Raw genomic sequence first — 21267 nt, forward strand, 5'->3', positions numbered from 1 at the left:
TTTTCTACGTTACAACTCACAAATTCAAAATAATACAATTTTTTTTTTTTATCAAACAACATTTTATAAATAACTAGTCTCCATTAGAAGAGGAATTGTTTACAAAGATGATAACAAAGCCATACTGGCTAACAACTTTGCTGCAAGAAAAGACAAGCAAAAACACAAAGATAGAAGCAATCATTATACATAAACAACTAACATTGCTGAAACGTCGTAGTATCTCGACAATACTAGGCTTAAGCAGTGGAATGACGCCATAGAAAACAAAGAACACAATCAGTGAACTAGTGCTTGTGATTGGTACTGCAACTAGTGCAGAAATAACAATCGTAATACTGGCTACAATAGCAGAGGCGATATGACACCAAGATGCTGAGCCTTTGAACAATACAGAGAACAAATCATCTGTAGAGCAATCTTCCAATCCAAAGGCTGACCGTGCAAAACATGAGCAGCAACGATACAAAAACAATGGTAATATGGAAGTTGAAGTTGGTTTCATAAGAGTGATGATAATGAAGATCTGAAACCACAACCAAGCTGAAAATCTGCAATTCAACATTAAGTATTCTACTCTAGAAAAAGTTAGACAGATCTGAAACCAAGATGTAATAGGCAACAAACACTCTATAGCAGAGTAGAAGGAAGCAACAGGAAACAAACACTCTATAGCAGAGTAGGAGGTAGCAGGCAGCAAACACTCTATAGCAGAGTAAAGGGTGGATTCAACTATCATAAAGGAACCAATAGTTGGGAAGAAGTTACCGCATAGAGAAATATAAGCTAGCAATGGTGTCTCTGGCGAGGGAAGTCTAGCGGCAACCACGTACTTGGCAATAATGGTACAGAGACAAGTTACAATATCACTGTGATGGAGAGGAACACTTCTGGTCTCAGATGTCGAAACTGGAAAATCCAGATCTAGGGTTTGGGCTAACGCTCGAGGAGATACACTGGATAAGTTGATGAGTAAACGAAGAAGAGCAGGTGCATCTGGAGGGTCTGGTGGTTCCAGCGGCTCGATGGGAGAGAAAGATCCCAGCGGGGGAAACTTACACGGTGGTGGATCCGGAGGAGGCCTGGAATGCAGCGGGAGAGGAGCAGTCGCCATCAGAAACATGAAGGAGGAAGCTTCTTCGGAGGAAGAAACCTAAACGGCGGCGGTGGAGCGGAGCAGATCCATCCGAGCGGCGCACATCGGGAACCGGGCCTGGGAGGTTTCTTCTAGGGCGAACTCTATTTATCCAATGCTATGTTCTGATTTCTTACAAAATAATACAATTAAATCACGTGGTTTACACTGATGACATACTTTGAGTTTTTATCACAACTATACGACACTCTAAGATACTTTAACACTTACTAGAACAATCAATCACCAAACCATGAAATCAAGGTTTTTCATCAAACTCGCAATATCACATTTTCCTACCAAAACTATAAAACTATGTTTTCTCACCCAAAACCGCAACATCATGTTTTTCATAAAATACCGCAAAATCGCATTTTTTCATCAAAATCATAAAATAATGTTTCTGTTAAACTGCAAAAAAAAAGTATTTTCATATTAAAATCACAAAATTCAATTTTCCCATTCATAAAATCAAGTAAAGCCGAAAACTTCAATTTTGCGATTTTGACATAAAACATAATTTTTCAATATTGACGACAAACTTTATTTTAAAGAGTCGGCAAAAAATATGGTTTTTGTTTTACAAAAAAAAAAATATAATTTTGCAGTTTTGATAGGCAATGCAATTTTGTGATTTTGACCCTCCAAAAAAAGTAATTTTATGATTTTAACAGAAAATATGATTTTGTAATTTTTACGAGAAAACGTGATTTTGTGGCTAAATTGTAAAACAAGGTTTTGCTATGCACAAATACACTATTTCTACAATCCAAATGTACATTTTTTTTACCATTTACCTTATTCAACTCGTTTTAGAATATGTTCTTCTTTATCGGCTACTGAAATGTGCAGACTCCTATGGGTACACATATATGTTAGTTATGTTGCGATTAAACAGTATTCATTGCACTTCATCAATATGTATAATCATTTACAAAAATTACACAAAACTACATTCATTTTGTATGCAAATGTCTAAGCGCGAGCTGATTGCTAAATTATGTATAACGATACTAGCATGTCTTTCATTTGTTTATGTATCTGCTAGAGAAGCAAGAAAAACTCGAAACAAAATTGCTATAATATCACGCAAACGTCAATGATCATTGATCAAATTACATGAGCTTTGTATTCATAATGATTTTCAGAAGACTCGATATATATTTTATTTATTTATTGAACTGAAGAACACTCGATTTTAGTTAACCAAACACAAGGATATCATTCAACAACCATAACTTGGATGATCAAGTCTTAAGGCACACAAAACAATAGAAATACAACATTTGATAAAATACAATAGCAAATAAGGACACAAACTTTATTGTAGTAGATAGATGAATTTTTTAGTTCATGGACTCGAAACATTATCATGAAAACTGGAATACCCGCCGTTCTCCCCTTTATTTTCAACTGGTCGTGTTTCCTCTTTGAGATGAATATGGGTTTTGCGTAGATGTACTTGGTCGCGAAGTTCCTTGTGCGTGCGTTGATGTACTTGGTCGCCAAGTTCCTTGTGTATGCGTTGATGTACTTGTTTCTCCTGTTCGTTGTGCTTGCGTGGATGTACTTCGTTGTACGGCTCCTAGTGCTTGCGCAGATGCATTTGTTACTGTGGATATGGCGCTCAACAAACTTCCTGTGATTCCTGCCACCATTGAGGTTCCTTCTGCGCATCAGATGGTTAACACATATCTTATTGTTAATCAACAAAAACTGTACCACGAGAAAATGAGGATACAATCTTTTATTTTAGAAGATGAGATGAAATTGTAGTTCATGGAGCTCAAACCGATCGCCAACTCAAAAAATAAAAAAAATGAAAATAAACTAGAGGAAAGTAAGATTTGTGTTGTCACAAGATGATGCAAGCACCTGAGTTATTTTCCGAAGCTCGTTTCCTCCTCTCTTCTTCTTCCTTCTCCTGCCTGATCTTCTCTTGTTTTCTCTTTTCTTCCGCTAAATCTCGTTGCCTCCTATTCTCTTCCTCCTTCTCCTGCCTGATCCTCTTTTGTCTCATCTCTTCTTCTTCCTTCCAGTGTTGCGGTTTCACTGCCCTTGGTTCTTTTCTATCGTTCTTCTTTCCAAAATACCCTTTTATATTGTTAGGAAGAAGGTTAAACGCACCCTTACCGATAGCTTTTACATTCTCAGCCGCACCGACACCTATAGCGTTCACCTGCGCAGCAGCACCCGCCCCGACACCTTTTGCCTGCTCCAAGAAACTATAATTTTGCGATGCTGTCCCGTTTGAGCTGCTGGCATCACCATTGAGCGGTTTACTTGCTTTTTTTATGTTAATAGGTCGTTTGCCTTCATCTTGCTGCTGGATCTTGACTTCTGGTTCCTTTGCCCCATCTGGTACAGTCTCCTGCAATTAAAATAATCAGTTCATAGTATAAGCTACATTAACCCTTATCACATAATATATATAAATTTAAAGCCATTGAAATGTAAATTTCTTAAATTTTTGTTCTGGGAATTGAAAAAACAAACCTTCTTCTTTTTGAAACAGAAACAACAAAAATTCATTTTCTAAAAATAGAAAATATTATAGAGTGAAGAGAGATAACAAAGGAGGCATATGATTGCAACCTTGCAGCTTGCTCACTAAAGCTTTGCTTTGCCGTTTATTTATACGATTTCTTATACTGATTAGTGAATATAATAACGATTAGTCGAGTCACCTGAGCTACAACATGAAATAGTAAACTATGGACGACTAAAATCTTGACGAATACAGACAATTTAAATCTTATTATATTCTCTTATATGATTGATGGTTAGACTCAAAACATTTTGGGTCTTATGATATTATAGACGGTTAAAATAAAAACAAGTTGAATCTTTTTTATATAATAGATGGGAAGAGTAATAACAATTTCAGTCTTTCTATATAATATGTGGGTAGAATGTAGCTGCGTCTCTTACTTTATTGTCTTTAACTAATACCGTGTTATATGGACATATACCTATTCGTCACTTTTGTAAATGATATAAGAAAGACCCTAACCATTTCTTCGAAGCTAGGAAATAATATACCCAGTTTATAGAATCAATCCAGAACAAAATTAAAGCATCGAGTTGTTTTGTATAATGCTTTAATTCAAGTTAAGAATTTATCGGAGGTGTAAACATATTGCCAAGGATAAGAATGGGTTCTTTGTTACAGAAATTGGCAGATTTTGAGAAACATTTTTTATCATCCATTGAATCAAGAGGTCCAGAATGGATCAAAGTCTCGTATACTCCTCACGCCAAAAATAACAATTTCAAATGTTTTTGTCTATTTTCCTATTTTAATAAATATTTATTTAAATTAAAATAGAGTAAACGACTGTAAAATCAGAGAAAATTTTAAATAATTATAGTTTAACCCGGCGAATTATTCAATCTAATTGAATATCCATTTGGTCAATGCATTCATTATCTTCAAAATTCCAAAATTGACTTAAGTATTTTAGGTTTTATTCATTTTTCCTATTTCTTCTTTCTTTTTTGAAATAAATAATTTTTTCAATCCCACTGTTCTCCTTTCATCCTTTAATCACTGGAGAAAAAAAAAAAAATTTCAATAAGAGACGTCGAATCTTTCTCAGAAAAAATAATGAACCATGAATTATTCAGTGAAAGGAGAAAAACGAACCCAAAATAGTATAACTTAGTGAAACTAAGTGCAAGTATAAAGCTTTGTACAACTTAGTATAATTTCAACTGTTATAATATATAATTCAGTATTACTATGTGCAATTTATAATGATGGCTTAATTTGATATACTTAATTTTTTTTTTCAAATTCAGCTTTTAGAGAAGGAAAGTGAAACCATGCAATCTCTGATGGTGGAAACATGGAACAAAGTGAGAAAAATGGTGGTTCAGGTTGTGTAGAGATGAAAAAGAGAGTGTTGGTAAGGGTGTAAGGGAGAAGAACGGTGAAAGTGATAATGGAAAAATGTTGTTGGAGTTGAGCAAAGCGAGAAAGACGCTACGTAAAAAAATCAACCATTATCAACCAATACAAGAAGTAAAGAAAAAAAATCAATCATTGCAATCAATGCAAGTTTGTGTAACCCGTTAAGAATTAGTCAAAGTTTCTTATTTTTGTTTGTCAAACTTTGTAAAGTTCCGTATTATTTTGCTTTAATTTTTGTGTAACCCTGTAAAAACTTGGAAAAACTTTACGTTCCATTAAATGATACAAATTCTGATTAGTTATACTTCCAAGTTCTTAAAACTATCATAATAATATGAATAAAACAACTTAAAACTATCATAAGCTTCCTCTCAATATAGAGTTTCTCAATACAAGTAATACAAATGTGCCAAGCAGCCACAGCGCGCAACTATGGCTGATGGATTCAACAAAGTGATGACATTTGATTTGAGAGAAATTCAAAGCAACAATAACAACAGCACAATCTCTAAGCAAAAAAAAAAAAAAAAAAAGAGACAAATCTGCTATTTTGCTTCCAATATCGCTCATCTACCTTCAGAGCATAAGACAATTCATGTAAAGCTGCTCATTTTTTTCCGTTGTGGCATCATTGTCTGCGTAGAGATTACACACCTTCGCTTTAACATCTTCAACTTGCTTTTTCGAGTTCAAATCATTCTGTCGTTTCCACTGTCTTACAGCTTTCCTACAATTTGAGATATGCTCCATGATATTTGGATTAGATGGTATGTGAGGTGAGTTCCACCGTTTATCAAATTTGAAATTTTTTCTTTTCTGGCTGGTATGGACAAGATATCTGCAAGTACTGGACGATGATTTGACCTCGCATACGAAGATATTGAACTTTTATGTGAGAAAATTTCTCATGCCAATCCTCATTTCCTAAAATTTGGTTCAAATGACACCAAACATAACCACAACTTTTTTTTTGCCCATGACATTTGATTTCTCGTATAAGGAAACTCAAGTATGCCTGCCACAATCCGTGATCATTTTGGTTAAAAAAGGCAAAAAAGAGGTATCAGACCTTCTCTTCTCTTGCCTCCAATTCTCTTTGAGGATAGCATGTTATTTCATTGAAATCTCTCATAAACCAAGGTCTCTCTCTAGAAATAGCAAAAACTGAGTCCCCATAAACAAATGTTGTTATGTAATATTTTAATTCATCTAAAACTATCTATACATCAATCATCTTATTATTCGAAAATAGAATCTGAATTTGAAAATCATTCATAAAAAATAATGCAAGTCATCTCAACAGTAAACAAATTATTATATCCCAAATCCATTTGGATGTTTTGCAACACTGTTTTTTTTATTCCTAAAATAAATCTTCAACACGATCCCTCCGGCTCCTATCATATAGTTGTCGTCAATATATTAAATATTTCATATTACTAATCAATAAAATTAGTCATAGCAAAGAGTAATTTATAGTTTATTCTGTTTCGTGTTAGCTTCATGAACTCTCTCTCTCAGAACTTTTCGGTTTTGACGATTATAATTAATATACGGAAATGCAGCTAGATACAATGCTTGCCAAAGGGGAACAAAGTTAAATAAGTTATGGGAAACCCAGTATCCGCTCTTTGTGTATTGCCAAATAGATTTTTGTCACCATTGTATGAATCTTTAGTATATATTAGATGGGATATCAACTAGCTAGTTGAACTAAGGCAAGAGACACATGTTCCATTTTCCTGTATAATCTTTTAAAAGGCTGGTTTATGTTTATGCTTAACTGGCTGTATCTAGTATGGTTGGCTTGCGGGCAGCTTATACACAAGAATCTGAGAAAACAGCTGTTTGAAAACGTCAAAACTCAAAACACTTTTTCAATATTAAATAGATGGAAATGGTTTAATGCAAAACCTAATATTTCTAAAGATATCTCAAATCTTTCTTTTTTTTGATACTAACTAGATTCATGCGTATGTCCTTAGCTCACTGAGATATCCCAAGATACAACTAAAAGGTAAATAACAAAAGGATTGCATGCCGGCCAAAGAACGAAGATAAGCGCACACACAAAAAAAAATCAACGAACTCGTCGTCGTTAACGCGTTCAATATGATATGTCAGTTTTACTTGCATACATATATTCAGTTTAAGATAATAAGATCAAATCATGATAAATTTAATTGTTAAATGAATATAATCAACCAAAGAAAGAATTAATCAGAAGCAAGGATGAAGTCGTCAGCGGTTACGTATCTCATGACATATTCGTTATCTCTTCATAACACACATTTCACATGAAACCGTTTATATATTTGGTAAACATAGTACACGCTGTAGCATAATCAGCCCAACAGAGTCAAATATTATCTCTACTCTTTATACATAATTCCGTTACAACACAAAAACGAAAGATCTTTGATACATGGAGAAGAATACAAAGAAAGAAACGAGAAAAGGATGTCTTCCAACTCTCGGATGCATATATCGATGGAAGAGCAACTGGAAGACTAAGAAAGAAGAAAAAGCGGCTCGGAAATGTAAGTCACTTGTCTAGTCAGATGATAAATTTCATGATGTTGTATTCATTGATGATGAAACTAATATTACATGGTTGTGGTTTCGGGTTCGGGGTTTTGACGAGATTCGGCCCGGAACCTCCTTGTATTAAATACAAAAGATGATGAAAAATGGAAAAGATTAGGAAAATTTAGTTCAAGAGAGGCGGCCATGCCGATGAACCACAGCGCGCCATTATGGCTGATGAATTTAACAAAGTGAAGACATTTGACCTGAGAGCAATCCAAAGCAACAAAAACAGCATCAAGAATGAGGCGTAAAAAAAAGACAATTACTTTCCCAGGCTTTTCAGTCAAAAGAAGAAAAAATAGTCTGAAAACTATTATAACAACGTCAATCCTTGTGTACAAACGTCGTACAAGTACTTTTTATTCATCTTGGTTGCATATCTGACAAGAAAGATCGGTTTAGACCAGGGTGCCTTGTGTTATCTACTTTTGTCAAAGGATGTGATTGTATAAAATAAATAAAAAGGGTTCTGAACGGAACTAGGCCATAATCCATGGACTAGTTTGCAATATTCCCGTATTTGAATAAAAAATCATGAAGCCTATGATTGATTGATTTTTGTTGTTGGTATAAAATGACATCACCGTACACGTCAACAGTCCAAGTATATAGGACAACAACTCTCCACTCACAAACTCCCACGTGTCCCGATAACGTTCCCGTCTCTTTATCTCTCTCCCTCTTCCGTCTTCTACTAGTACTCTTCTCACATCGCTCTTCTAGCTAAACCACTGAAGCAGAGCAGAAGCGTTCGTTGAGACAAAAAGGAAAGACAATGATGTCTGTGAGAACAATCTTACCACCGGCAGTTCTGCTGATCCTCATCGCTGTATCGACGGCGGAGAGTATCGAATTCGATGAGTCAAACCCGATCCGTATGGTCTCCGACCGTCTCCGGGAGGTAGAGCAATCCGTTGTCCAGATCTTAGGACAATCCCGCCACGTTCTCTCCTTCGCTCGCTTCACTCACAGGTACGGGAAAAGGTACGAGAGCGCGGAGGAGATGAAGCTCAGGTTCTCGATATTCAAGGAGAATCTGGATTTGATCAGATCCACTAATAAGAAAGGCTTGTCTTACAAACTCGGTCTCAATCGTAAGTTTTTATTATCTCGACTTCTCTCCATGGGAGTGATGTTTTGTAAGTAGTCTCTTGAGGTCATGAAACGAAAACTGACACATGGATATATAAATAAATAAATAACCGTTTCCGTCTTGGTATCTTCTACGTTGAATTTTTCTTTTTTAAATATGATTTTAGTTTTTGTTTTGATTCACGTGATTGGTTTGAAGTTTGCAAAGTAGTATATTATTAGAATGAGAGACTAGTTTGCGTGACTATTTAGCAACAAACTTATTGTTCTGCTTCTTAGCTGCCCTGATTAATGTCTGTTCTTTTTCTTCCTTGCGTTAGGATGCTTGTTTGTCTTATGGCAGACGTTACTGGTGGTTTGAGGATTATGATTGACCCATTTCATTTCAAAAAGAATCTGAATTTTCCTAACTATCTTTTGAATCAATACAGAGTTTGCTGATATGACGTGGCAAGAGTTTCAAAGGACCAAGCTTGGTGCTGCTCAAAACTGCTCTGCCACTCTAAAGGGCAGCCACAAACTCACAGGAGAAGCTCTTCCGGAAACTGTAAGTTGCTGCACCGAAACCATCAAGTTCCTGTTTTTCAGCTTTTCTTTAATTTGGCTTTTGAGTCTTAAAATTGTGTAACTGCAGAAAGACTGGAGAGAAGATGGTATTGTTAGCCCAGTCAAAGACCAGGGGGGTTGTGGTTCTTGCTGGACATTCAGGTATATTTTGAAATTTTTGTGGGATCTCTTGATACCAAACTTGAAAGTCATATGGTCTATTTCGTACCTACAGTACTACTGGAGCGCTTGAGGCAGCTTATCACCAAGCATTTGGAAAAGGAATATCCCTCTCTGAGCAGCAGCTTGTGGATTGTGCTGGAGCTTTCAATAACTATGGCTGCAATGGTGGCCTTCCTTCCCAAGCCTTTGAATACATCAAATCCAACGGCGGCCTCGACACAGAGGAAGCTTATCCTTACACCGGTGAAGATGGAACCTGCAAGTATTCTGCTGAGAACGTCGGTGTACAAGTCCTTGACTCAGTCAACATCACTCTGGTAAGCATCTTTTACGGATTCTTGGATCTCGCCTGCCTTACAAATTATATGTAATGTGTAATGAGGATTCAAACAACGACAACAGGGTGCTGAAGATGAACTGAAGCATGCGGTTGGATTGGTACGACCAGTGAGCATAGCATTCGAGGTTATACACTCGTTCCGGCTTTACAAGAGTGGAGTTTACAGTGATAGTCACTGTGGACAGACTCCAATGGTGAGACTTTCTTCTTCAAACTGCTTAATGATGCTAAATTAATCTTAAAACTCCTTTGCAAGTAGAATCAATTGAGCTTAATAGCTAGTGTTTTAATTCATTGTTTTTAATGTGGTATTAGGACGTGAACCACGCGGTTTTGGCGGTTGGTTATGGAATTGAAGACGGTGTTCCATATTGGCTTATAAAGAACTCATGGGGAGCGGATTGGGGTGACAAAGGTTACTTCAAGATGGAGATGGGGAAGAACATGTGTGGTACGTTCTTTAACTCTCATTAAACCATTATCAGACGATGTTAACAGATAATCAGAATTTCAGATGTTATCATATTTGGTCTCTCTCTCTATATATGTTGTTGATTCGTTCTTGAACTGCAGGTATCGCGACATGTGCATCGTACCCGGTTGTGGCCTAAGATGATCAGCGAGTGTCAGTCTCTCAGTGATCAGATTACAATCATGTTCGCATATATATTGGATTTAAGACATTACTTGAAAATCACTTGGGAGTGCATAGTGTTTTATTATGCTTGTTGTAACATAAGGTCTGTTCATATGTACAAAATGATGCATACACTACAGACGATCAACTTTATAATGTATCCATGTTAAATTTAAGGACATAAATTTATTTGGACCTTAGTAGCTTTGTTCTTGATCCTAAGCCAATTTCAATTAAAAATAGTTACAATTTATGATATATACATTCTAAATTTTAAGTAAATATATTGATTTACACTGAACTTTTACATTGGCTTACTTGCGCAATTATTTAAAGAAAACGTTTTATTTATGGAAATTGCAGCAGAGGATCGAAATTAAGACAGGCATAGGCAAAAAAAAAAAAAAACCCACGAGATAAAATAAGAATCGCGGAGAGAGTCTGAGTATGATATACATATAATCAAAGAAGAATGAGATTAGTTGACTGAAAAATATCAGGGCCAAACAATTGTTTTTCTTCCCTTGCTGCAGTGCTGCTGCTACTTTGAACTCCTCTCAAATCAAACGTCTTCACCTTATTGAATCCATCACTCACTGTCCCACGTCTTTCTGCCGTCGGGCCGTCGCAGCTGAATGCTTGTACTTGCGGAAGAGATCCATTCAAATCTCAGATTTAACACAACTCCCTATTTTTCTTGAGTCAAACTATTAGCTTTTTTAACCCCTAAACTTAAGTTTACCAGCTAGAAGAACATTCGTTTTCATTTTATTTGAACTTCACATACATAAAGAATATTTTATTTTCAAAATAGTTTGTACTCTTTCTAAATAATTGTATATCAACTTATTTGAACTTGAATCATATATCAACTTATTTTCTAAATAAGTAATATTCAAACATAAAAAATTGTATTTTTTCATGTGAAGTACGTACCCCTTCTATTTCTTTTCATAAGACGTGTTAGTAAATTCTTTTTTTTTCCAACTTATTTGACGTGTTAATTCTTATGTAAGAATTTAAATCCTTTTCCAATTTTAGCTAACCGTACAGTTATTATGAATTCTGATCAATAATCATATTTAGTTCTATGCATACGCCTTCAACAAATATCATATAAAATTAAAGGGAGATGAAGTTCTAAAAAAAAAAGTTTTTTTTTGTACTTTCTTTTGCGAGTGGAAATATAAGCCTATCTCGTAAGGATAAGAATCGTATTCTGTTCTGTTCTATTATATTCTATATACGTGATATATACGGTTCTAGCTCTAATTAACAATGGCTATCAACTATGGTTAAAATGTTATGTGAAATATGCGTACCTCCTTCATATTCTTGTATCGCCTGATCTTGGATTGACTCTTGCTTGGCCTGTGTACCGTTCTTGTTCGCAGAGCTTGAATCATATATCAACTTGTAAAGTTCATCTCCAGGTTCCGAATGTATTACTTCTTTCTCATTCAAGCTCTCATTCTTGATGGAAGTGCTTGAATCGTGTATCTGTGACTTGCTATCCACATACTCTCCTAACCAGAATTCTTCGGTCTCTTTCAATTTATCTTCGTCTTTTACTGGAATCGGCTTCGAAAATTCATTGGCTTTCGTAGCAGCTTTTTCATTTTTCTTGCTCTTCCTCCTCCAGAGATATATGTTTCTCATATTTGGAAGACATCCAATCCTCATAACTCTCTTTATAAGCTTTTTAATTGTTGGATACCGATCTGCCTTTTTACTATATATAGGAACTGAATTATGGAGATATAAAGATCTGACTCTTGTTTCGACATCAGTTAAATCTCTGTATGTGTTATATAAATACAGTTTCATGTTAATGTATGTTCATATGCTTACCATGGAGACACGGAAGAGATCATAACGTGATATGCCATACAAACTCGTAGACATCACGTCACTGCTAGGCTCATTTCTTCACTTCTTTATTTGCACACCATGTCACTGATTATATGACCACCTTAACTTCTAACTAATCAACATTAGAATGTAATACTTCGTGGAATTCTTCTTTTATACCGGGGACAAAATAATAATCTACATGCTACGCTACTTCTATATATATCTTCCATCAATACAACAATTACCCTGTGATTACTTTAATACTTTTTAATCACTTAAATATGATGTAAGCATCGGAATATGATAGGAAAATTACGTTAAAAGTATTATAGAACTGTGTACCTAGACTTTTGGAAAGGAAGAGGAAAAGATCAACGTAAAACGCAGATACAAGTTTCACACGATAAGACCAGAATTAATCGTACGTGCACAACGATAATTGGACAATAATATTTATTTGGTCGGTCATAGAAATACTTAGACCATCTCCAATGACTTACTCTATTTTTTACTTTAAAATAAAGCAACTCTATAATAGAAGTTGAGTTTGCTCCAATGGTACTATATTTTAGAGTAAAAAATACAGTGATGAACAAAAAACAAACAAGTTACTCTATATTTAGAGTAAACCTATTTTCTACTATTATAGAGTGAGAAATAAAGTACCATTAGAATATTTTTTACTCTAAACTCTATTTTAAAGTGAAAAATAGAGTGAGATATAAGATGCCCTTAGACCTGCAATCCCAACGTCCCTAATCAATCGTACGTTGTTATGACTTTCATCAACGTTCTTCAAAATATAAAGGTACGAAAGTTACAAAAAAATAATACTCCCTCTGTTTCTTATTACTTGATGTTTTACTACAATGCACAAATATTAAGAAAAACTATTGTTTATTAAAAGTATCACTAAATTATAATATAAAATTAGTTTATTTAATTATAAATGAAAATAATAAAAATCTAATTGGTTACACAGTTTTTGATAAAATTAAAGTTACATAGATTTGTGCAAACTTCATCTATTATGAAACAACAAAACTTCTCTAAAACATTAAGTATATTGAAACGGAGGGAGTAATATATAAAGGTATGAACATCAACATTAATCAATACTTATTTTTGTTTTGGAAATTAGGTAGCTTTCTAAACGAACAGTAAAATGAGATCCATAATGGTCAAATGGATCTCATCAAACCTAGTCCTGAAGAAATCTTTAACCAATATTCACACAAACGTTGTTGTTGTTTTCCGAGACATCCATTCACAAAAGCATATAACATATGTATACTAGCTACTCTTTGACTCTAACTCTACACAATATTCTTTTTAAGTACAAAGTACTCCTCTCGTTTGAGATGGTATGGGAGAAATGAACTCACTTGGAAATTATAGTCTCAAAGATTGTATAAGAACTCAAAATAAAAAACTCTCTTTATTAATCTCTCTTAAGAAAACACTCAAAAACCTTAAGCTTCTAAACCACAATCTCTAAAACTCTCAAAGGAATGCAACACTCTTAGGAGATTATATTTCCTAAACTCATTAAGAAACTATTCTAATCCTATCTCCATTAGAATTGGTGTAACTTGAGGTCGAGTTAACTTTATGTTTATCTACAACATTCTCTCTTTTAAACTTGAAGTTAATTATATCTTGAACTCCAACCAATTATCTCATCTCTTTGAACTTTATTCTTCCAAGTGCTTTGGTTAAAATGTCTGATCTTTGCTCCACGCCTGGTACATGTTGAACCTCTACTTGCTCATTTTCGATACATCCCTTATGAAGTGATATCTCTTATGAATATGCTTGATGCATCCATGAAATACAAGATTCTTCGTTAAGGCTATTGCTGACTTGTTGTCGATACATATCATCACCTTCTTGCATGATTGTTCGGTGATCTCTTCCAATAGTTCTTGCAGCCATATTGTTTTTTGGCAGCTTCAGTGGCAGCCATAAATTCTGCTTCACAAGATGATAATATGACTGTTTTCTGCGAGCACCATGCAATAGGACATCTATTCAGGTTTATCTCCAACAAAAATGAATTTATTGGTATATGATAATCTGATTGTAGCAACCCATCTAGCTAACTAGGAGATTTTGGCTCAGATATGAGTTTAAGAAAAGCCGATCTATAATAGTGGAGATTAGATTCCCTGATGACCCTGAGTGGGAGATATCCAAAGAAGTCATTGAGTTTTGGAGAAGTAAAAGAGAAGTTGAGTCTACTCCTCAAGAAGAATGATGTTGAAACCCAAGTCTCCAATATTCTGCCCGGAGCTCACCACATAAGAGAGCATCGTCCTTTAGCAATATAAATTTTGATGGCTTTCATCAAAAACTAAAGGCTTACATGTGTTTGTTTAGTCTTTGAACATTTGCTTCCCTCTTCATTTTGTTCTTACATAGTGGTTTAAAACCGTGATTTGATTAGGATGGTTCTGGCCCGTCTCAACAGAAAGTAAGGCCCTGAGATGAAAAAAAATGTTGGAACCCTTTTATAGAAAAGAAACAAAAATTGGAACTGTTTTTTTTTTAAGAATTTTTTTTTTAAATAATTTTGGGCCCTAGTTTGAACCAAAATATTTTAAATGATGTAAAGGGCTCTGTGCAAATGCACACTGAGCACATGCACAAGGCCGGGCCTATTCTGCATACCAAGATTGATTTGTACGTGTATACAACAATTTAATTTCGATATTACTGTGTTCCCAACGAAATGTTATTATGTTGTTGTGTACACACCTTGACGGCTTGAATGTGATACTATCTGCCAATGTCTGAGGTATCCTCATTCCATAGTATCATTTATATGTATATTAATTATAAAACATTCATGAGAGTTAATCAATTCTTTATTTAAATCATCTTAATTTTAGTTGACTATTTATAAACACGTCTTAAATAAATTCGTTATGAAAATTAATTGTTCTTATTTAATCGAGGAATCAATTTGTTCATATTGTGTTGAATAGCAAATGCTCAATTTTTGAAAAAGTTGCAGGCATGCACTGATGTGCACCCCAACACTTGGAGAAAAGAATTTTCAAAAAAAAAAAAGATCCAAAACGCATAAGGGCAAATTGGTAAAACTAGAACCACAAAGAAAACGCGAAAACCCTAAAGCTCGTAGCTATAAGTACCTGATTAGTTTCAGTCTTAGGGTGCGCTCTCATTTCAGTTTCGTAGCCGCAAGTCCTCCTCTCAGATTCTTACTTGCAGGTGAGAAAAAACTCTCTCTATAGATTTACAATCTTCTTAGAGTTATCGATGCTGTTTCTGTATTATTGTTTATATCTCCGTTGCTTAGATCCTTATGATAAGCTCTATGTTGACTGTGATTATCGCTTGCTAGAAGCTGTTAAACTGTTCGAGTTTAAGATCTGAGTATTCATCGATCTGTTAGATTATTATGATTCTGATGAAATCGTACTGCGATCTGTTGATTTGTGCTATTGAATCATTTCTTTGATGCGTATGGTTGATCATGTTATATATTTAGTTAGATTTAATGTATTGTCGCTAGATCTTTGATTCTATTTTCATAGATTGTAGCAAGTCAATGGATCCGTATTGTATTTTGAATGATTTTATTTCTTCTTGTTCTAATGGTTTGATCGTGTTGTATTGTCATGCAGCTATGGGTAAAGAGAAGTTTCACATCAACATCGTGGTCATTGGCCATGTCGACTCTGGGAAATCGACCACCACTGGTCACTTGATCTACAAGCTTGGTGGTATTGACAAGCGTGTCATTGAGAGGTTCGAGAAGGAAGCTGCTGAGATGAACAAGAGGTCTTTCAAGTACGCGTGGGTGTTGGACAAACTTAAGGCCGAGCGTGAGCGTGGTATCACCATTGATATTGCTCTCTGGAAGTTCGAGACCACCAAGTACTACTGCACGGTCATTGATGCCCCTGGTCATCGTGATTTCATCAAGAACATGATTACTGGTACCTCCCAGGCTGATTGTGCTGTCCTCATCATTGACTCCACCACTGGTGGTTTTGAAGCTGGTATCTCCAAGGATGGTCAGACCCGTGAGCATGCTCTTCTTGCTTTCACCCTTGGTGTCAAGCAAATGATTTGCTGCTGTAACAAGGTGAGCTAACTTCTTGTTTTCTTGTTTACTTCTTATATTATTTTGGTTTGTTTGCTAACAGATGTGTTTAATTTATCTGGATCTCAGATGGATGCCACTACCCCCAAGTACTCCAAGGCTAGGTACGATGAGATCATCAAGGAGGTGTCTTCCTACTTGAAGAAGGTTGGGTACAACCCTGACAAAATCCCATTCGTCCCCATCTCTGGATTCGAGGGTGACAACATGATTGAGAGGTCCACCAACCTTGACTGGTACAAGGGACCAACTCTCCTTGAGGCTCTTGACCAGATCAACGAGCCCAAGAGGCCCTCGGACAAGCCCCTCCGTCTCCCACTTCAGGATGTCTACAAGATCGGTGGTATTGGAACGGTGCCAGTGGGACGTGTTGAGACCGGTATGCTCAAGCCCGGTATGGTTGTGACCTTTGCTCCTTCAGGGTTGACCACTGAGGTTAAGTCTGTTGAGATGCACCACGAGTCTCTTGTGGAGGCACTTCCAGGTGACAACGTTGGGTTCAATGTTAAGAATGTTGCTGTGAAGGATCTTAAGCGTGGGTATGTTGCATCTAACTCCAAGGATGACCCAGCTAAGGGAGCTGCCAACTTCACATCCCAGGTCATAATCATGAACCACCCTGGTCAGATCGGTAACGGATACGCCCCAGTCCTCGATTGCCACACGTCCCACATTGCAGTCAAGTTCTCTGAGATCTTGACCAAGATTGACAGGCGATCTGGTAAGGAGATCGAGAAGGAGCCCAAGTTTTTGAAGAATGGTGATGCTGGTATGGTTAAGATGACTCCAACCAAGCCCATGGTTGTCGAGACTTTCTCAGAGTACCCACCGTTGGGACGTTTCGCTGTCAGGGACATGAGGCAGACCGTTGCTGTTGGTGTCATCAAGAGTGTTGACAAGAAGGACCCAACCGGTGCCAAGGTGACCAAGGCCGCAGTGAAGAAGGGAGCCAAATGATGAGACTTCTCTCGTCTTTGTGTTTTCTTTGCTTTTAAAAAAACTTTGATGGCGTTTGAGCCTTTGTTCTTTTATTTTCTGTGACTTTCTCATCTCTACCTCCTTTTTTTTTCATATCTCTGAGACTTATGGGTTACAATTATGCAGTTTCTGGATAATTTTGCGTAGTGTGTTTTAGTGTTTTGTTTTGCTACAAATTAATTTTCTTTGTTCTTGAATGCCTTTTTGTTTTAGCTTAAACCCGGCCACGTTCTGTCGTTAACCTGAGAGCATCTTTGTTTAAACGCCCGTCCAGAATTTAGGAGACACTCTTCATGTTCTTATTCATCAATATTACCAAATGGAGAATGAGTATATCATTGTTAATGATACTCTAACAAATTACAATGCTTTTGAACCAGAATTAGTTTAACAACGATTAGCAAACAAACTACCAATTAATAAGCTTTGACTAAATGATTAAAGTTTAGGAGCGGTTATCCAGCTAAGAACTATAAACCAAAATAAAAAGGGAAGATGCCAAAAGAGGCAGCAAGCATCAAAACATCATCACACCAACGGCAAATAAACGTGTCAATAACAGTGAAAACATTCAGGAATATTTTATAGATTTTTTTGATCTGCAGTTTTACAACAAGCAACATCTCAGTGAGATCTACGAAGAGTTTTTGGGGTTTCTTTTAGGCAGCTTTAGCTGTGTGAGAAGAAAAGCTCCATGACCCTAGATCTTGGAATAAAGCAACTAGATCTCTAACATCTTCACTCTCTCTCATCTCTTGGAGCCATAATTGCTCGTGGAATCTCTCCACACCCATTTCTTCTTCTGCACCATGTCTCCTGGATGCACCTTTACCTTCTGATCTCCTTTTCTTCTTCATCACCTTCCTCCTCTTGTCATGATCTGCCATTCTTCAACATAAAAAGAAGAGAAACATAAGTAAAAAAGAAATAAACAGAGGAGATCTCAAGAAAAAAGATGAAGAGAGGAAACATATTTTACTCTTTGGTGAGAGATAGCTGCCGAGAGATCCCAGAGATGCAAAGAGGGAAGCCATAGTTGCCACTAAGAGTTGTTGAAAGCATTTCTTTTCCTCTGTAGATTCAAGAATTTGGGAGAGACCTAAAGAAAGAGAAACAAAAGACAATATATTGAATTGGGAAAGGATTAAGGAGTCTATAGATTATATATAGTCGTACTATGTAGTTAATACTATCCACTTTGGTATTGTAATAAACGAGAGATAAGACTTTTGTCTTGTTGTCTGTGCAATTAATTAGTAGTAGCAGTAGGTATAGTATCTTCTTGTTCACCCATTCAAATGCATTAAGATACTTGACTAAATCTTTCATTAAGGTAGAGTATTGATATTTTTATTATAATACTCAGTTTTTAGTGTAGTTTAATTAAAGAAACTACTTTTATAACTTTTTATTTTTTTAATTATTTGGAATATATCAAATTACACAATAAACATATCTAATTGTATTAATTAGTGAAACTTAACTAATATCAATTGAAAATAATAGTACGGCTGAATATACAATTCCGACCAGTCACATCCTATGATTTCAGTAGCGGTGAAAGTAAAAATATCGGTTTCACTTTACCGCTTTTCTCCTCATGAGTCCCATGACAATTGACAACCCAAAGTTTTGGATTCTTCTCTTCTTTCTCCTTTTTAACTTTTTTTTCCTTCTCTTCTCTCACTTGCATTTGATAAAATTAGGACAAGGACAATAACGCTTTTCAGTTTTCCTTTTTCTTCGCGAGAATCAATGCAGTCTCGATTGTTAAGTCCTCAACTTGTTCTCTAAAACCAACTTGTTTAAGAGTTCCTTGTTTAATAACGTTAATTCCACCTTTAACTTCTATATCAAGCAGAGTTTTAAACACAGCCACGTTAGTTTTGACGTCACTGTCACCATTTATTACACAGTATGAAAGACATATCAAGCAGAACCATCATTCATCCAATACCATTTAATAGAATTGATGATTGTAACCAATCTTGCAATGTTTTGCAAGAGAGAAAAAGACTACTAAAATAATATTGTGATAGTAAAAATTTTCAAAGAATGTTTTATTGAGATTATACGTACAAATAGAATGTGTAAATCTTAGTTGGTATGGATAAGTGCCATAGCGATACAATGGCTCAAGTTGTGCCACAGAGTGACAATCCAGGAGCTACTCGGAGTACAAAGTACCAACCATTATACAAGGATCAGACGTCAATGTTTTTTGAGACCTTGATGCAAAAACCAAGGTCTTGATGTCGCAATTTCCCTCCATATGCATATGAAACCTTGCTAGATTTTCGCCACTGTCAGTGAACGTTGTATATATGTTTGTAACATCTGAGAACAAATGCAAAACCAAGAGCTCAAATAAATTGAAGAGCAAAACCTATACACAGATATTAAAAGAAATATAATCAAATTGATAGAGCACCTTGGAGGTGAAAGGTAATGTCAAATAATTGGACATGACGTGAAAACGATGACCTCACTTGGGATAATAGTTCATTTGATTGTAGCCACAAAGAAAGCGGCAAACTAAACGACAACCAAAGAGCAACGATTGTGATAGTATATTCTCTCTTGAAAACCATTGGATATATATACATGGATGAGATGAATCTAATAGAGTGTTTACACTTACACACATATATACAGAATCATCATGAGTGTTTTCTTGCTTCTTCGATGGCTTGGAAACTGCAAATAAAGGTTCGCTTCGCAGGAGAGATAGCGCCATCACTTCTTCTTAAGAGTTTAGAAGATGGTGACGGTATCTCTCCTACGTAGCAATCCTTATATATGCATCTAAAAGCAGAGAAATACAGTTGGAGTTTCAAGGTAATTCAGTTAAAATCATTATACAGTTTAATATTGTGTTATTACCTTTCACTCTAACAAATGATGCATAGCATTTCAAGCCGTATTTATTTTTCTTTCTTTCTTTAAGTAACATGGTCATCTATAAATATTCTATTTGTACTCACATTGCAATAAGTTAAAGGATTGGTCACTACATGACCTTGGCTTGAGCCTCTGGATCACCTTACTATAAATGACAATCTGGTTCCTGCTCTTTTCTCAAAGTTGTTTTTGTCTTAATCTGTTTAGTTTTCTGATTGGCGTGCTCTTGAAGATTAGCACATCCCTCAGTCCGAAAACTACAAGAAAAGCTTATCAACGTATAAAATGTATTGCAGAATACACATTTTTCGGGTTTGATTCTCTCACCCACTAGAGAAAAAGTATTTTCTTTAGTTTTTTTGTTTGTTTGTCTTTGACAAGGGGCCTATTGAAAGGTTTAGACGAAAAGGTTGACAATTCTGTGAATACTATCAACATCATGCGCTCAAAGGTTAAATAGTTCCCACTGGAAGCAAAAAGAGAATTCAATAAGACCATCTCCAAAGACTCAAGAATCTTCACTAAGTAGATCAATGAAAATCTAGTTCTAAGTTTTTGAATATACAAAAAATATCAGACTTGTACATAAGAACGTACCACATGTTCAGTAACCTTACGATGACAATTTATGACATGTAATATCCTCAAAGTAGCCATAGATGTGGAAGTAGTTATAATTATTAGTGAAACTTTAGCACAAAAGCTACACGTCAAGATTTTCCAAACAACAACATTAAAAAGCTAAAGTATCCTCCAGATTTCCCATTCTGCCATTTACGTACCACCTTGTTGCTTATATTGGAGCAAGAGAGCGATGGAAAATAAAAAAAAACCTGCTCGGCCCATAATAACGACTGAATCACATTTTAGCCCATAAAGATATTTTTATGATATATAATTTTTGTTTTAACTATAAATCAACGTGAAGAAGGTTAACTGTATAAGAGAAGAATCTGTGTATTGTTTA

The 21267-nt window shown here is 35.6% G+C and overlaps 4 protein-coding genes and 1 non-coding gene across 7 annotated transcripts; 3 read left to right on the forward strand and 2 right to left on the reverse strand.

The window, feature by feature from the left end:
- Positions 1 to 17: 17 nt before the first annotated feature.
- Positions 18 to 8081, reverse strand: LOC103845455 (ADP-ribosylation factor-like protein 13B). 3 transcript variants are annotated; one of them, XM_009122320.2, is made up of 3 exons: positions 3632 to 8081; positions 3011 to 3506; positions 2332 to 2804 (listed from the first exon to the last, which is right to left on the reverse strand). In XM_009122320.2, exons 1-3 carry the CDS (start codon positions 3665 to 3667, stop codon positions 2545 to 2547), a joined length of 792 nt encoding a protein of 263 aa, XP_009120568.1. In that variant the 5' UTR covers positions 3668 to 8081; the 3' UTR covers positions 2332 to 2544. The 3 variants fall into 3 exon arrangements, with proteins under 3 accessions (XP_033138147.1, XP_033138148.1, XP_009120568.1); XM_033282256.1 differs by having other exon boundaries at positions 18 to 3506; XM_033282257.1 differs by having other exon boundaries at positions 18 to 2804; positions 3011 to 8081.
- Positions 8082 to 8314: 233 nt separating this feature from the next.
- LOC103845456 (thiol protease aleurain) lies at positions 8315 to 10641 on the forward strand. The gene is made up of 7 exons (XM_009122322.3): positions 8315 to 8731; positions 9161 to 9276; positions 9364 to 9437; positions 9511 to 9775; positions 9861 to 9992; positions 10114 to 10249; positions 10372 to 10641. The coding sequence occupies exons 1-7, from the start codon at positions 8413 to 8415 to the stop codon at positions 10407 to 10409; spliced, it is 1080 nt and encodes a 359-aa protein (XP_009120570.1). The 5' UTR covers positions 8315 to 8412; the 3' UTR covers positions 10410 to 10641.
- Positions 10642 to 15346: 4705 nt separating this feature from the next.
- LOC103845458 (elongation factor 1-alpha 1) lies at positions 15347 to 17596 on the forward strand. Its single transcript, XM_009122323.2, has 3 exons — positions 15347 to 15523; positions 15940 to 16403; positions 16491 to 17596. The coding sequence occupies exons 2-3, from the start codon at positions 15942 to 15944 to the stop codon at positions 17376 to 17378; spliced, it is 1350 nt and encodes a 449-aa protein (XP_009120571.1). The 5' UTR covers positions 15347 to 15523; positions 15940 to 15941; the 3' UTR covers positions 17379 to 17596.
- Positions 17597 to 17903: 307 nt separating this feature from the next.
- On the reverse strand, positions 17904 to 18639 carry LOC103845459. The gene is made up of 2 exons (XM_009122324.3): positions 18379 to 18639; positions 17904 to 18287 (listed from the first exon to the last, which is right to left on the reverse strand). Exons 1-2 carry the CDS (start codon positions 18459 to 18461, stop codon positions 18059 to 18061), a joined length of 312 nt encoding a protein of 103 aa, XP_009120572.2. The 5' UTR covers positions 18462 to 18639; the 3' UTR covers positions 17904 to 18058.
- A 1459-nt stretch (positions 18640 to 20098) lies between these two features.
- MIR391 (microRNA MIR391) lies at positions 20099 to 20202 on the forward strand. The gene has a single exon (NR_128645.1). It is a non-coding gene; the product is annotated as a microRNA MIR391 (primary transcript).
- The last annotated feature ends 1065 nt before the right edge of the window (positions 20203 to 21267 follow it).

This window comes from Brassica rapa, chromosome A10 (assembly GCF_000309985.2).
Source record: "Brassica rapa cultivar Chiifu-401-42 chromosome A10, CAAS_Brap_v3.01, whole genome shotgun sequence".
In the NCBI taxonomy this organism is placed as follows: domain Eukaryota; kingdom Viridiplantae; phylum Streptophyta; class Magnoliopsida; order Brassicales; family Brassicaceae; genus Brassica; species Brassica rapa.

Coding starts and splice junctions, on each gene's coding strand:
- LOC103845459 (XM_009122324.3), bottom strand. CDS start 18,461: ATGCTTTCAACAACTCTTAGTGGCAACTATGGCTTCCCTCTTTGCATC. Junction 18,288..18,378: donor CAGCTATCTCTCACCAAAGA/GTAAAATATGTT, acceptor TTTATGTTGAAG/AATGGCAGATCATGACAAGA.
- LOC103845458 (XM_009122323.2), top strand. CDS start 15,942: ATGGGTAAAGAGAAGTTTCACATCAACATCGTGGTCATTGGCCATGTC. Junction 16,404..16,490: donor TGATTTGCTGCTGTAACAAG/GTGAGCTAACTT, acceptor TCTGGATCTCAG/ATGGATGCCACTACCCCCAA.
- LOC103845455 (XM_033282256.1), bottom strand. CDS start 1,123: ATGTTTCTGATGGCGACTGCTCCTCTCCCGCTGCATTCCAGGCCTCCT.
- LOC103845456 (XM_009122322.3), top strand. CDS start 8,413: ATGATGTCTGTGAGAACAATCTTACCACCGGCAGTTCTGCTGATCCTC. Junction 9,438..9,510: donor GGTTCTTGCTGGACATTCAG/GTATATTTTGAA, acceptor TCGTACCTACAG/TACTACTGGAGCGCTTGAGG. Junction 9,993..10,113: donor ACTGTGGACAGACTCCAATG/GTGAGACTTTCT, acceptor ATGTGGTATTAG/GACGTGAACCACGCGGTTTT.